We start from the raw sequence: 16,140 nt of genomic DNA, 5'->3' as shown, positions 1-16,140 counted from the left end.
CGTGTAAGCTGTAAGTCCAATAAAATGTATTGTTGTTGATATTTTAGATGTAGGCTGAGACAAAATCCGACATTGACATTTCATTTTGAATACGTTTTTTACCATTTCTCATATCGTTGGTTCACTTCTCCCTTCCCCTGAGATGACTGCTGATCTTTTGGCTGGTAGGCTATGGTGTTCGGTCTGCTGGATGCATTTCTCGCTTCGTTTTACAGCTAATAATGTGGTTGGTAGTTTGTCACTTTTCACAAAATTTGTGTGTTCCTTGCAACCCTGCCGTGTGCTGTTTTGCCGCAGGATATGAAGTCACAGGTACGATCAAATGTTGTGTTGTGTTGGGTTGGGTTGCCAGCATCCAGGCGGCAAAATGGTCTTTTTTGAACGGCTGTAGCGTCGAATCGACGCACCAATGAGAAAAATGTTACTGGGAAAAGTTTTGTTTTGATGTCCTCTATACGAATCTGTGGCCCGTGGGCACCATTAAAAGGACCCCCCTCTCTCTCTCTCACTCTCACTCTCACTCTCTCTCTCTCTCTCTCTCTCTCTCTCTCTCACTCTCTCTCACTCTCTCTCACTCTCTCTCACTCTCTCTCACTCTCTCTCACTCTCTCTCACTCTCTCACTCTCACTCTCTCTCACTCTCTCTCACTCTCACTCACTCTCACTCTCTCTCTCTCACTCTCTCACTCTCACTCTCACTCACTCTCTCACTCTCTCACTCTCACTCACTCTCTCTCACACTCTCTCTCACTCTCTCACTCTCACTCACTCTCTCTCACACTCTCTCTCACACTCTCTCTCACTCTGTGTGTGTGTGTGTAATATGTTTGTAACTGTACACTACAAGAGAAATAATGAAAATTTTGTAACTGTATGCTGTATGTGATTATTGTTCACTAAATGCACGTTCATATGCATAGTAGTAATTGCACTTTTAAGAATGTTTTGTATATATTGCATAGGGCTGAGCTGATATGCTAATACTCTTACAATTTCGTCCGATACCGATACTTGAACAATTAAAGTTATTCACAATATTTATAAATTTTAACACACAATTTTTCCAATGGAACTTTACCATCACGAAAATCAATGTCTTTCTGCAATGTTGTTGCAAAAAATAATGAAAATTAAGCATTTTGCATACTTCCCAGGATATTTAGATCTATGATAGTTTTAAGGCTCGGCTGGACGTTTTGTCGACACGAGGGCAACTGTTCTCAAATTTTCCTCTATCAAAAAATTTCTATGATATTTCAAAATCTGAGAGATTACATATCCTGAGAATTACTTCTAGAGCATACATGTGAATCTTTGTATGGATAACTTTTGCTATTGTCTATATATTCTCAATGGTTTTCTGTCCAAGTAATTGTGTTAAAGTACAGGGTTTTCCAAAAGTTCTCCCCACATTTAAATTCACTATAACTTTGTAACTGAACAGAGATATTTCAGTGAAATAAAGCATATACTACACAGCAGTCTTTAAAGTTTTACCTGGCAAACACTGCATACCTGTTGTCCTCATTGCCACACCTCCAACTGGGTACCATCAACATCAATGCATTCGTGCAATCTCGTCCTGAATCTGAAATGCCCGTGAAGACTGCGGAGGTCATCTAGATCTCTTGGCTTTTCCGCGTACAATTCCATCTTGACATATCCCCACAGCTAAAAGTCTCATGGAGCCAGGTCTGGCAACCTTACGATGATGTGGGGTCCTCTGCAGCCAATTTACCTGCCTCCTGAATCGATGCCATCTTGTAATGACCTGATCGCTCACAGTCACGTTATCCTCTCAACGTGCAGTGTTGCCAGGTAAAATTTTAAAGACTGCTGTGCAGTACAAACTTTATTTCACTGAAATATCTGTTTGTTACAAAGTAATAGTGAATTTAAATGTGGGAAGGAATTTCGTAAAACCCACTATTAAGAATATCTAGACAGTAGTGAAAGCAAACCACATGAGGATTCACGTGAACGCTTCACAAGTAATTCTAAGGATATTTAATTTTTCAGATTGTGAAATATCATAACGTTTTTCAATAGAGGAGAATTTGAAATGGGATTTGCTGGCATCAGGTCTAGCTGACCCTTTTGCAGGCTCTAAAGAGACCCTCAGACTCCAGAAAAGTATTGTCATATGTCTCTAATTAAATTTCAATCAGTGATTTCTGTACAAGTACATCAGTATTGGTACTGGCTCAACCCTAATTGTTACACTTCGTTTATTATTTTGCATGTTTTCTGCTTTTTTTGCAGTTCTTCAGCCATTGTTGTGATGCTGGTTACTTGCTTGGTATGATTGTTGGATGTGCAGAAGACCTTGGCACGAAAACTCTATTTACCTCTCTTGGCTTGGCTTCAATAATGCAATTTCCAGTTTTATAACTAAGCACTAACTTAATATTATTAGCTTTGTTTATTAAATCTATCCTGAATTTGTAAGCATGTTCTTTTATTTTGTTATTTATTTATAGTTGCATTTTATTTTTTGTGCGCGTCCTGTTCCCTACTGCTAACATATGCACTTTTGCAAGCCATGCATTTTTTTACTTGATTATATAATTTGTTCACATGCACGATATGCTTGCATGCAAGATTTTTCTTACTTGTGGCATGTACTTTCTGGGAGCATTGTATTCAAAGTTTTTAGATGTGAACCGATATAAAATTGACCAATAACCATTATAAAATGGCAAATTGTTGTGAGGAAGGGAGTGAGAGAGATTCTTGGATGTACAGAGTCAGAGAAAATTGCAAATCAATTCAAATTGTTGCATAACAACATAATGTTTAATGTAAGATATGTATTAAATGCTGCAGACTCAAACACATTGCAGTCAGCCATGTTACTGGCAGGTGGGGTTGCCAATGCAGGCTGTGATACGTGTCACAAAGTGCATCATGTTGTGACTTTTGGAGCAAACTGTGATTCAGGTAATGTTTGGATGTTCATGCTTAGAGCATGACATGAGCCTTGAGGTATTATTAAAGTTTAATTTGATTCCGTCTATATTTAGGGGAGACTTAAAAACTTCCCGTTGGTTGAAAGCAAGCACAGCTTTTACATATTACAAAATATTTTTTTCTGGAAGTATCAGCAACAAGTGTAAGTTTCTTGCCACAAGAATTGAACACACATCAGGCAATATACAGGGTGGCTCAATAAGTCACTTAACACCCCCAGTACAAGGCCACTGCAGCGTGCAACATGGAAATGGTGATGACCAATCGTTATCACGCCAAGGGGGAACCACATTGACGCCACCCACACGGTCGGCGGCCATCTTGATGTCCGACATATTGAATTCAACTTCAGAATTTTAAATGGGAAGGGGGTCGTGCGACATATCAAAATGGGCTAGAATTTCATGAGAAATGCAATGGTGAAGGTTTTTCGACGTATCTTTAACTAGTAAAAAGTTATGACTGAATTCTTGTACCAATTTGCTCCTTTTTGAGGTGTTAGAAAAATGCCTTAAAATTTGTTTAGCGCTTCGGTAATGCATCGAGATCAAAGTGACGTCTATGGAGAGACGTTCGCATGCCATTGCACATTATTTTAATCGGATACATCCATGAAGAGCTGTGCATTATGAATGGTTGCCGCGAACAATTTACAGTGTGACGCTTCCATTGAATTAAAAGTCCTTCACAGTGACAAGGCTAATGTTTATGTTCATAAGGAAGTTCATAAACAGAATATTCGATGATTTTTATCTGATAACCCATTTTCGACAGATCAAAGCTGAATGGTTAGTGTTGGTAAGTTAATGGTGTGGCGTGCTGTGTGGAACACGATTGGTTAGTCAATTTTCCATCAACGGAACCTTAAATGGTTAGGGCTACTTGGATTTGTTAAATAAACAGTTTTTTTCATCCTTGCTTATGGAAGAAGGTACTTTTTACAGAGTTTTTTCAATAGGGAAGAACACCAGAACACTTATGGGAATTTATGAACCAGTTTTTGTCAAAAGTTAGTTATCAGATGACAAGGGTCACATATTCTGTTTATAAACTTCCTTATGAACATAAACATTAGCCTTGTCACTGTGAAGGACTTTTAATTCAATGGAAGCATCACACTGTAAATTGTTCGCGACAACCATTCATAATGCACAGCTCTTCATGGATGTATCCGATTAAAATAATCTGCAATGGCATGCGAACGTCTCTCCATAGACATCACTTTGATCTCGATGCATTACCGAAGTGCTAAACAAATTTTAAGGCATTTTTCTAACACCTCGAAAAGGAGCAAATTGGTACAAGAATTCAGTCATAACTTTTTACTGGTTAAAGATACGTCGAAAAAACTTTCACCATTGCATTTCTCGTGAAATTCTAGCCCATTTTGATATGTCGCACAACCCCCTTCCCATTTAAAATTCTGAAGTTGAATTCAAGATGTCGGACATCAAGATGGCCGCCGACCGTGTGGGTGGCGTCAATGTGGTTCCCCCTTGGCCAGATAACGATTGGTCATCGCCAATTTCAAATTCCATGGCGCAGTGGCCTTGTACTGAGGGTGTTAAGTGACTTATTGAGCCACCCTGTACAGGTACTGTCTTGAAACCTTACATCACAGCATTGCCCATGTGGGGACTTGACAAAGTTCCAATTTAAAAAGAAAAGAAAAAAATGTTCTTTGTACTTTTGTTTTCTTCTGCTTGATAAATGGGTATTTTTTTTTTTTACCAAAGGCCTATGGCCTGATTTGTATTTAAGAAAACAAGGTATTTATAAGTCTAGCATTCATAGTTTCCAAGATATAAATTTTTGTTTAAAATTTGCAGAATTTAAATTTCCCTCTGAAAACTCGCGAGGCAGGCTGTCACAGCTGGCATTGAAGGGTTAAACACTTTAATTAAGTAGGTGAATAAAGTATTCAGGTTCTTCATGGAACATTATCATTTTTACATTGCATATATTGGATCAGTAGAATATCTGTTTTTGGTATTGGTCAATTTCATATCGGCACTTGTCAGTAATGTTAAAAATTTCATATCAGTTCCCCTCTAATATTTACTAATGTGTAAAAAAATCTTATTTGTAGTTATATAAATGAAAATTTAAAGGAAACTGTGAAGAACACATGTTCCCTGGAGGAAGAAAGAGTTGATCATACTGCATTGTAGTCAGATGATAGGAGAAGATGGCAACAGGTGTTAGACAAAGGAGGTTCTTTCACCAGTGTTTTCCAGTGTGTTTGAGAGTGGTGTTGGTTGACATGGGTGGCGCATTAATAATGGCTACTTGGAAACAACGGTTGAAGGTGTGGGTGGCAAGGGTAAAATCAAGTTTTGGGTGGAAGAGCTGTGATTGTTCAGTGAGGTTCAGAAAGGCTGAGGTTTTGTGCAGGTAAAAGGAACCACAGATGTGGCAAATGAGTATGTATATGTGGTTCAAGGAGTGGTAAATACATTTGGGTTAGAGGGTGAAGTTGCTCATTGCATTGTGAATAGGAAGGGTGAAGGAAGTAATGATAATCTGGGAGATCTTGCACCTCAGTTTGCATTTATGAGGTGACTGATACAACAGAAAATATTCTCAACCCCTCTCCCTTTGGCCCTGCATTCGTAATAGAGAGAATGCTAGAGTGGCTTGTTGCAATACTATTTTCATAGAATTTTTTTTTGTGTTCAATTCAGATGTCTAGTGAGTTTATGTAATCCATTGTTTTATATTAGAAACCTGTAGTGAATCATGTCGTGAACATATCACAAATCAAGTTCCACTCTATGAGAAAAACCTCTGTTCCACTTACATATTTGCAAATTTTACTAGGTTCGAATCTGAGAGCTCCCTTTAAATAAGTCGAACACAATAGAATGCGTATGCATACTCGGCACAAATGTATATTTTAATACTGACAAATGTAAGAATCTCGATATCTGTTATATTTATAATATTGACATCATTGATATTTCTTAATTTTATGGTTTCGACACTGCAATATTTTAAATATATCAATCAAGTCTCGCAGCACTATGCATAGAGTGGCTCTGGGGTTCACCTAGCCTGTAACAAATGGATACTTGGGAGAAACCTGGAGAATGATGCTGATCATATTTCCTCCACAAATTGCAGAGATTGTGAATGTGTTGTACCCTATCTTGACACCCCTATGGAATGTTTCAACGTGGAGAAAATAATCATATGTTTTGAAGCTCCCAACTGTATTTTCAGAAAGACACAAACCCGGTTCAGAGGAAAGAAAGCAAATTGTGTGTCAAATAAAAAAAATATGGCAGGCAGGTGACCCATGGTTCTCACTAAGCTGTGAACAATGTCCATGATTAGTTCGATGAAATATGAGGGGAAGTCAATATATAAGTTGCAAAATGAAATATTTTCGAATTGCTGCAATGTGAAATTGTTTTATGAATATCAGGCGTTGCACTGATCCTTTCTGCAAGTGTCGGTGGCAGCACCACCGTGTATCTTATACGGCACTAGTAGTCACGTTCTCGTGCGGCGGTCAGTCATTTAGTGCCAAGTGGGTAATTACGGCCCTCATCACCCAAAACGAAGAAGTTTAAGGTCACCCAGTCAGCACGGAAGGTGATGGTCACCATGTTTCGGGACAATAAAGGCATCCTACTTGTGGAATTTCTGCCCCAGGGTCACACTGTCACTGCAGCCACGTATTGCAGAACCCTGACGAAGTTACGGTCAGCCATTTGCCGGAAACGTCCAGGTGCTTTGATAGATGGACTTCTTCTGTTGGATGACAACGCTCGTCCGCACAGTGCCAATAAACAGCGGCTCACATACAGTCCCTAGGTTGGGAACGACTGGAACATCCAGCCTACAGTCTGCATTTGGCACCATCTGACTTTCATCTCTTCGGCCCACTGAAGAATCAATCACCTGTCTGGTCACTGGTTCCAGGATATGGAGTGTTACCAGCTGGCTACGACACCAACCACAAACCACCTTTTCTGATGGCTTTGAGGGACTCGTGAAACGCTGGGACAAGTGCCTAAATGTTCATAGAGATTACGTTGAAAAATAAACCACATTTCATCAGGTAACTATTTTAACTTTTCTATTCCATTTTGCGACTTATATATTGACTTACCCTCGTACATATTACTGTTATCCTGATAATTCAGTGACAGTGGAGTCCCATTCGAACAAGTATCCTTAGGGTACCAACCAGGTTAATTTTGCATTACCATCCAATGTTTCAAGTGCATACATTGCTCTTATCAGGAAATGTTGATTGGAGATCAAGTATAAGGTGAAATATGTGTATGTGAAGTAACTGAGCTTTGATTGATTTGCTCTCAATCTGTGTTGGCAGATGTAGTGTTTTTATGGAGAAATGGATTCCAGACATGAGTGTGTGTGTTGAGGTGTGTGCTTTCTTGTGCAATAGGTATGGCTTCGTTTATTCTTCTGTCTTGGTAAGACACATTTGGCTACGATTTTGGTGTCTGCAAATAAAATTCTGTGGCCCTGAGTGATGCTATGTTCTGCAAGATCTGGCTTTTCTGCTTGGAACAGTTGATGTTAATTTTGTCTGTTCGATAGTGTGTCCTGTTTGTCCTATTTAAGGTGTCCCACATATGGGTATTTAGATACAGGTTTGTGTGTGGGGGTTTTCTATGTGCTGTATCTCTGTGTGCCATCTGATATGCAGGGAATTAGGATGTCAGGAATGGGAGGCAGGCATCTTCTATCTCTGTGGTGAACTTTAATATTTGAGTGGTGGTTGTTGAGGAATTCCAGAATGCTATGTGGTAGTCTGTGTGGCCAAATGTGTCATCAACATATCTATAGATGCAGGATGGTAAATGTGCGGCATCCTTCAATGGCTGGCGAGAGTGGTGAACCCATTGGAATTCTGTCAGTTCGTTTATAATATTTCCAGTTATGTGAAAATGAACATGTTGCGAAGGGATCAACTGTGGCTGGTGGAAAATGGCTTATCAGAAGGTTCAGTGTGTCTTTCACCAGTACTTTTGTGAACAGGGGACACTACGTCAAAGCTGACAGGATACCATTAGGAGAAATCTTGAGTTTTTTTAGTTCCTGGATGAATGGAGTTAGTTTGTTGCTGTTTTGTTCTTCAAGACCAGGGCCTTCTACTTTTTTTTTTCTGGTAGCTCCCAAATTGTTGTCATGATGCTGGAGGGCTTCACCTTGTAATCAAGGGGTCCCGAGTTCAATCCCTGGTGGAGGCATATAGTCATTCAAATTTACTTTAAACTGTAGGTGCAGTCCTGATTAGCATAAGAGTTCATAAATTGGGCTTCATACAAACTTTGTCATGATGCTGGTTTAACAGTTCTCAGCAGGTATTTAATCTGGGACTGCTTGCACCAAAGGCAAGAGTGCTAACAATTTGTCTATGCAGTACCCACAATTCCAAACACATATCTACTAATACCTTCTTTAAACACTAGGTGGAGTGATACAATATGACTCAATCGACTCCCTTCAGTTTTGTTAACTAATGTAATAGATAATGGATTGAAAGCTGTTAATGTAATTGATGGCAGATTCTCAAAGCACATCTCAAAATGCGTATTGAATTCTCATTATGTCTAGATCTGTTTTCATGGTTTGGGAATGGCAAGTAGGTAAAAATATATAAGTGGATATGGGAGCATGTTTTTTTTTCTTAAATTTGTGGCAATATGTAAACATAAAATCTACATATAAGACGTAAGCGAGTTACTAAAGATATATCCGCGAAACTACTTGTAAATGTTCTATTAACTTCGGTGGCCTCTGCCACCATCCACTTGGGAACTCGATGCTTTACTGTTAGGTTGACTTCCGGTTTCTGTTGTTGTTTCCTCTACTACCACTAGGGGTGCTGGTGTAGCCATTTTGTCTGCTGCGCACGATGGGTTTGAGCTGTTGTAATAGCGGGAGCGAAACATGATGAGCCTGACCACTGTCGATATTCAGCTCATGCAGAAAGTGCATAATTGCATGCGTCTCTTTGATTTTGGTGTTGATTAGGGTGTGTGATGTGTGCCTAACTGAAACTTTTTGGATCGTGAGTTTTTTGAACTTGAGGTGCCATGCTAGCCTGGTAGTGGGTTGGGATTTTTTTGATCCGCTAAGTGCTGTTGTATACGCTCGTTGACAGATCTGATGGATCTGCCAATGTAGTGTGAGTTGCACTCACACTGGGCATCATATACACCTGGGTTGTCTAGTGGGGGAAGGAATGATCTCTTGTGTTTGCTTAGGGCACTGATTATTTTGTTCATTGGTTTGTGTGAGAGTTTTATGTCATATTGTTTCAAGGTCTTGGCTAGGCAGTTTGATGTAGTCTGGTGGTAAGGGAAGGCAATCCATTTAGCTTTATCACTGCTGGCTGGGTGGAGTATGTTAGGTTGTCATACTTGCATTTCTGCTTTGCTGCACCATGTAGAGAGTTAATGTACGGTGTATCCATTTTGAATGTCTGTCACTATGGTAACTTCTTCCTTCAAATCTGCTTCACTTGAACAGTGCGAGAAAGCTCTTATGTAGAAGTTAAGCCATACATTGGCTTTGTTGGGGTGGGAGGTTGGAGAGGGAGTGGATATACTGGTTCCCTGCCCCTGGTTTTCTATAGACCGTGGTGGTGAATTTGTTGCCCCTCCTTTTGATGGTTAGATCCAGGAAGTTTATGATGCCTTGGTTTTCCCATTCTATTGTAACGTCTTATATTATCAACCGCGTTGTTTATTCCCCTCAACATGAATGAAATCTACATCGTAATTAACTTCATGTAGCAAAAGCTGTTTAATTGCTGTGGTATTTACGTATAGGTTTGTACACTGTACCACTTATAGGTTGCTAGTTATTACTGTCTGAAAATGTTAACACTTTCCATGACATTCTTGTCTACTCTCAGGGGTGTAAGGGGTGACCTTCCACGTAGTACACCCAAATGTCAACCTCACTTCCACGTTAGTACACCCTGGACTGAAGACTAACGAGGCTCTGACGACTGGCCCCATGGCCAGTATAATTTTGTTTGTATTGTCCTGTTGTCCTTATATGTGCTGAGTGCCCCTTTACAGCCTCAGCTTTTAACAGAAGTCAGAACATTTAAGATTTTTAATTACGCAACGTTAGAGTTGTTCTTTGTAATGATAAGGGGCTGGCCCCCGTATAATGTGACGGGAGCAAAATAGCCTAAGTGCTGACGCTCCCACAATTTTAAACTCAAATCAAATCAAATTGTCTACTCTCACTAAAAACGAAAGTATTTCTGCAATGTTTTAGCATAAGTGTATTTTATTGAACTTTGTGCAGTGTGATTTTTTCAAGCCTCATTAAGTCTAATTTTTCCTTTCTTTTAGGCGATGGGCAACCAGCAAACTTTTTTGCGGATGATACAGAACAGAGTGCAAATTTAGTGACATAAATGTTGCAGAAGACTTATGTGATCTACAATTTACACACCTAAAAGCTCGGCCAGAGATGATTTGGCCCCTCCATCTCCCAGTGGTATCTTTAGGGGTGAAAATAGTGTTGCCAAATATTACAGACATCATTCATTCATCAATAATTATGAACTGAGCATTTTTATTGGTGCTACACTTAAGAATTTGTTAGCGAGAAATCAATTTTTGGTAAACATTTTGGTCAGACTGAAAAATAGTAGTAATTCCATAGCTATCAGTGATTAGCTGGCCAAAGGTTAACATACTGTTACCATGTTATAAGACTGCAGTTATAGTTTTTCATTTTCTCATGGGGACTGTTTTTTATTATTATTGGATTAGTTTTCTGATTCTGATTGGAATCTAATTTATTTGTTTGGTAGGTTTTGTGTGTGTGTGTGTGTGTGAGTGAGTGTGAGAGTGAGTGAGTGAGTGAGTGAGTGAATGAATGAGTGAACATGAGAGAGTGTCTTCATAGGAATGCATGGGTGAGTCTTTAGCTATGTGTAAATGCTGATTTTCATGGTGAATAGGAATAAATGCAACTACAATTAATATTATTGACCTTGAATCAGGTATAATAGGGATCAGATATAACAATTATTGTTTGAATAATTGCTTGTTTTTTTTTGTTTTTTTTTGCAAAGCTAAAAGTATTTTTAAATTTATTCCAGCTTACCTTTTGATTCATTCTAAAAAAATAACTTCTTATAAAAACAACCAGCAAAGATTGACAGCTGAGAATTAATGAAATTTCATTTAAGACAAATTTTCTGAATAAATATTACGTATGTAGTGCTTTGTAACTCAAATTGGAAACTAATTTAATGCTAGAGAATTTCTCAAGAGGCAAGTTCTGGCTTCAAGAGTTCTTAGTTTATATAAATATATTTTTTGAATATAAATAAGAAGAGATAATATGTAGAAAATGTTTTGGAATGAAATTATTCAAAGCAGTTTTGTATGCAATATTATGTGAAATATTTTGTATTGTTTCTTTTGTAATTGTGTTTGAATCAGATAAGAGATATCATTGTTTACATTTACAGCATGTTCCAGTAATGTTTGTTTAGGGACATTGGGGGGGGGGGGGGGTCTAGAAATAAAGATGCTATCATTTTGTTTATTAAATTTTGATGATGTGTTTAGAAACTTTGAACTATTGCTCAGAATGAAATTTTTCATTGTCCTTTTTTTTTTTTTGACAAATATGAAATGCTGTGTACAATCTTTTTTTTTTAAATTGAAATCATGAAATTAGTATCTGTTAGAGTGTGTGTATATATATATATTTCAAACTTCCATTGTTCAGATCTCAGATAGACTGTAGGTCCAGTCCTTGTTAGCAACAGTGCAAAACATGATCTTTAAAGCAATGGATTATGGTATCATGGTTACATTTGTAACACAGAACCATCAGCTTATAAGTAAGAGAAAATATATATGTGCCTATACTTGAGAGAAAATACTGCCATAACATTTGTAAAAGTAAACTATCAGTTATTTCAGTTAATATTTGTGCAGTAATTGAACAAACTGTTATTCTAGCAGTTAGTGCATAGGTATATCAGGTAAATTATACACAGGTAAATTGTGTCTGGCGAGGATTGAATCTGCATGATGAGAAGACTTCAAATAGTACGAATAGAACTACACTTGATACCTTCACTTACATGTGTTTTGTACCGGCTTCTCATACTTTTACTTATGTTAGTACAGTTTGTATGAATTTGGGCAGGGGAAAGACAATTTTTTTTATTAAATTGTTGATTCTATCCAGGAACAGTAATTGTGTATCATTATTGATGAGATTTGTTATTTAGTTTGTAGGGAATTCTTTTGACAAATATTGCTATGTGAATAACCATGATTCTTATGGAAAGGGAGTTATTTCCCTATACTTAGTTTTATAGGAATTGAATGGAATTATGAATAAAATACTTTCCTCAATGACTTACAGTATTATAGAATCTGTTTAAATTATAGCTTATACTACCTTGAAATTTCAGTTGAAAGCCTGAACTGGAAAACTTTGGTTTTGTCGGAGTGCATATAAGGTTTCTTTCATTGTGAAGGTTGCAGGTGGGCGTTTATGAAGTAGATTGCCTTGGTGAACCTTTCTATTAATTTATATGTAATATTTGGTTTATTGTTTTTTAATATTGTGGCTCAAAATTGAAGGTAATTGAGGTTACATTTATGTGGTTAATTTTGTAAAACTAAATTCCCATGGTTTTCCAGATACTTGAAATAACTTTCCAGACTACTATGTAATTACTTATGATACTAATAAATAAGTGTTATGTTTTCATTCAGCTTTGTATGTTAAACAAGTGAATCAAGATTAAAGAACATTTTTATTTGAAATATTCACGAATAAGAAACTAGCTGGGAGGAAATGTGTTTTCAGTTTCCAATTCTAGCAAGAAGCACTTAATTTCCCTGACTTTTTCCATGATTTTCAGATCAGTGGAAACCCTGATTTATTTTCATTTGTTTTACTATTAGGCTGTTTTCACACTGAAGTGGCAGGTGACAAGAGATGTCACCACAAACCACACACATACCTGATGAGCCAGATTTCCCTTGTCTGAAAAAAACAAAAAAAACATTTACTGCCTGCACATCCCAGTCTGATAGATAAGCAACATGTGCAAGGTATTGGTTTGTTTATGGCTGGTTTCAGGCTTGAATGTTAGGCAACATGTCACATGTTACTTTGGTCTAAAAGTGGCTGTTATTTATTGTAATTTCTCTAACTAGTGAAAATAATGAGGATTCACTTTGTAACCATGTTGTACATACCGCATCTTAGTATGAAATGTGAAGTTTCCATCCAAGTTATTTTCCCTCACAATGCATACACACATCACTGAAGAATTTTTGCGGTTACGGACTTAAGGTTGACAAAACTGGATTGGTGAATATTGTTACTAACATACATTGTTGACCACATACATTAACAGTTACATCATTCAAGATGATTGTATTCAACCTCTTGTTTCAAGTATAAACCCAGCAAATTCATTTTGGAAAATGGAAACTTTACTTGTACAGGAAACCATTTTTTATAGGCAAATGAGGGTCTGACATCTGGGCTCGGAACCAGTATAATTCTCTGAGAGATTTGTGTTTTGTGTCCTGTCCATTCATCTTTGTTCCTTGATCCATTTCATAAATCACCATTCATCATTATTCCCATGATTAGTCAAATGTGGCAGATAGAGAGAGAGAGAGAACTCATCAGTCGGTGAATCAAGATGATGATGTCCCACGTAACCAAGAGTTTTGTCCTTAGTGTTCAATATCCGGGAGAGCTCCATAATTTCAGTATTGACCCAGCATTGTGAGGACAGTTGGGGAGTGATTTGAAAGTAATAGTTGTAAACTCTGGTCTTTGAAGTTTGGACATGTCTCAATGCATTGACAAGTTGTTCAATGAAAGCTGATTGTCAATTCTTGGTCCTAGAAGGGCTGTTGTGACCTGCATGATCACATAACATTTTTGTGTTTCTGGGAAATTCAAATGAACAAGGTCAAAACGTAAGTCCTCTTTTTATCTACACAATTTTGGAAGAGTAGGGTGAAGGGTAACTTGTAACTCCTGTTGTTTTTAAAGTACAAGCATATCCAGAAAGTAGTTACAGTTTGGTAATTATCAGGGGGAGTCAAATTAAAACCTCAATTTGTTTTTCTTGGGTATCTAGTAGATTTCTGTATGTAGGGTTGCCCAAGTTTTGTGCATTTTAACACAGACCTATTGCTGCTCTACATATATTTTCTACTTTGAGTTAGTGCCTGTATACCTTAAGAAGAATAAGTCTTTGGGGTCCACGTGCAGTCACACTGTGAAGGCCTTTCCACCCATCTACCTGCGAACTGAGGCCATTGTCGAATTTTGACCTCCATTAGTAAACTTGCTAGTGTGATAAGCATGCACAGAGATATTTAATTTTCATTTGCTGAGAAATTTCTGTAAGTTTTAGGCTGACGGGCAAGAAACCACTCCTCTTCGCTTGTGCAAGTGTGTAGATGAGGCGCCATCTTTAAAATGACATTTTTATAAGCAACAGTTGACACTTCATGTAAATTTGAGCTGTATAAATTTTGTTGGGACTTTTAAGGTTTTCATTTTACTCTCCCTCATAAAAAGAATTTAGTTGAACAAAACCTTTTTGCTTTGCATAACGAGTATTTTTTCTACATGGGCACCCATGGCATTGAGGCATTTATCATACAAGGAGACAAGATTTTCTGTACCCTCGTCATCCACTTCTGCCGCCAGTCCTTTGAGTAATGCAGTTAGAGTTTGCTGGAGCATTTTGTTGTCATCAAAGTTTTTTCGCCCCAAAACTCCTTTAATTTTGTAGAAATAGAGATAATCGTAGGGGGCGAGATTGGGGCTGTAGCGAAAACTGATTGACAGCTCTCGCTTCACACTTGACAATTTTCTGGTTCATGTTGACTGTCAACGGAAAAACTTGCAGAACTATTACCATGATGCAACTTACATGAAAGGTCACACACAACAGACCAGATGTGTACAAAAACTTGTCTCCCAGTAGGAACAGTGCCTCAATGTCTTGGGTGATTATGTCGAAAATAGCTCAAGGCATGTGCTGTCAGAGTAAAAAAAATTGTTAGACTAACTTTTTTTCAGCATTCTTTTATTTCTGAACGGGCACAACTTTCTGGATATGCCTTGTACAAAGCTGATTGACCATATTGGAAATACATTGGGGAACGGACAAAAACCTTACTTCCTCAATATTACAGTATTCAGACATACGTTTTTTAAGGCATGTTCACACTTGATTCAAAGTAGAATAATTATGATATAGTTTCCAGTTTTAATTTGTTCTTGCAGTAACAACACTCAAATTCCTCATTCTTTTTGGGGTAAAATCATCCACAGATGCTTAATAGCTGTAGTACTGATGGTGTTAAACAATATAACCATATTTACTTGAATACCCAGTGCACTTTTATGTACAAATAAATGAAGGGCTTGGGTGTAAAACGTGGTTACATTTTGGTAATTTCAGAGTTCATTAAGAAAAAAGGTTATTAGAAGCTATACTGTAGATAAATTGTTTGTCTTGTATTTACGAATTTCAGAAGGCTTAATTGAGTCCAATCCAAATTGTATGACATGGCAATTTCACTCAAAAATTGAAGGATGACAAATTTTACTTCATAACTCAAAAATGACCAAAATGTCACTTACCATGTTTTACACCTGAGCCCTTCAAATGTGGTAAAAAATGACAGTGTGTTTATTGAAATTCCATCTCGAAAAAAAGAAATGTTATTTCACAAATTTGTGGTTGTCAGATGCAGTGATAAAACTTCCGCAATGAAAGTGCAAGATTGGTAGTGGCATCGATTAAAAAAAATATAAAATCCCAAGTTTGTTCCTTTCAAATCTGGATGTGCAGCTTATTTGAGGGTACAGGGTACTCAAATGAATAGGATATTAACCACATGTTGAGTAAGAGCCAAAATATTATTATCAATAATTTAACTTTGATTTTACACAACTTTTTCTTTTTATAAAATAAAACTTTTTATCCAAATGTTTTTTTTTTGTTACATGTACATTTTTAGATTAGTTTATTAGTTTCTATGTAAACAAAACATCTTTATGATTAATATTAACTCTTTAATTTATATCCTGCAACCGTATCTCAGAACGAATTAAATAAACTATTGGGATCTCCTACATTGAGCATTAAGG

General features: G+C 37.4%; 1 protein-coding gene across 4 annotated transcripts in view; it reads left to right on the top strand.

Annotated features, from left to right (window-relative positions):
* The window catches only part of spin (lysolipid transporter protein spinster), a 160,258-nt gene extending 144,855 nt beyond the window's left edge, over positions 1 to 15,403 (top strand). For 3 of the 4 annotated variants that reach the window (XM_083124126.1, XM_083124125.1, XM_083124127.1), the window contains exon 9: positions 10,320 to 15,403. In XM_083124126.1, coding sequence (XP_082980252.1) covers positions 10,320 to 10,384 — 65 coding nt within the window. In that variant the 3' untranslated portion in view covers positions 10,385 to 15,403. Of the gene's footprint in view, positions 1 to 2,262; positions 2,445 to 10,319 lie in introns of all 4 variants that reach the window. The other variant, XR_014441796.1, reaches the window with a different exon arrangement.
* Positions 15,404 to 16,140: the final 737 nt, after the last annotated feature.

This window comes from Lepisma saccharinum, chromosome 6 (assembly GCF_977018435.1).
Source record: "Lepisma saccharinum chromosome 6, izLepSacc3.1, whole genome shotgun sequence".
NCBI classification, from domain to species: Eukaryota; Metazoa; Arthropoda; class Insecta; order Zygentoma; family Lepismatidae; genus Lepisma; species Lepisma saccharinum.
The sequence above is the reverse complement of the archived record's forward strand: the minus strand, read 5'-3'. Positions and strand labels throughout refer to the sequence as shown.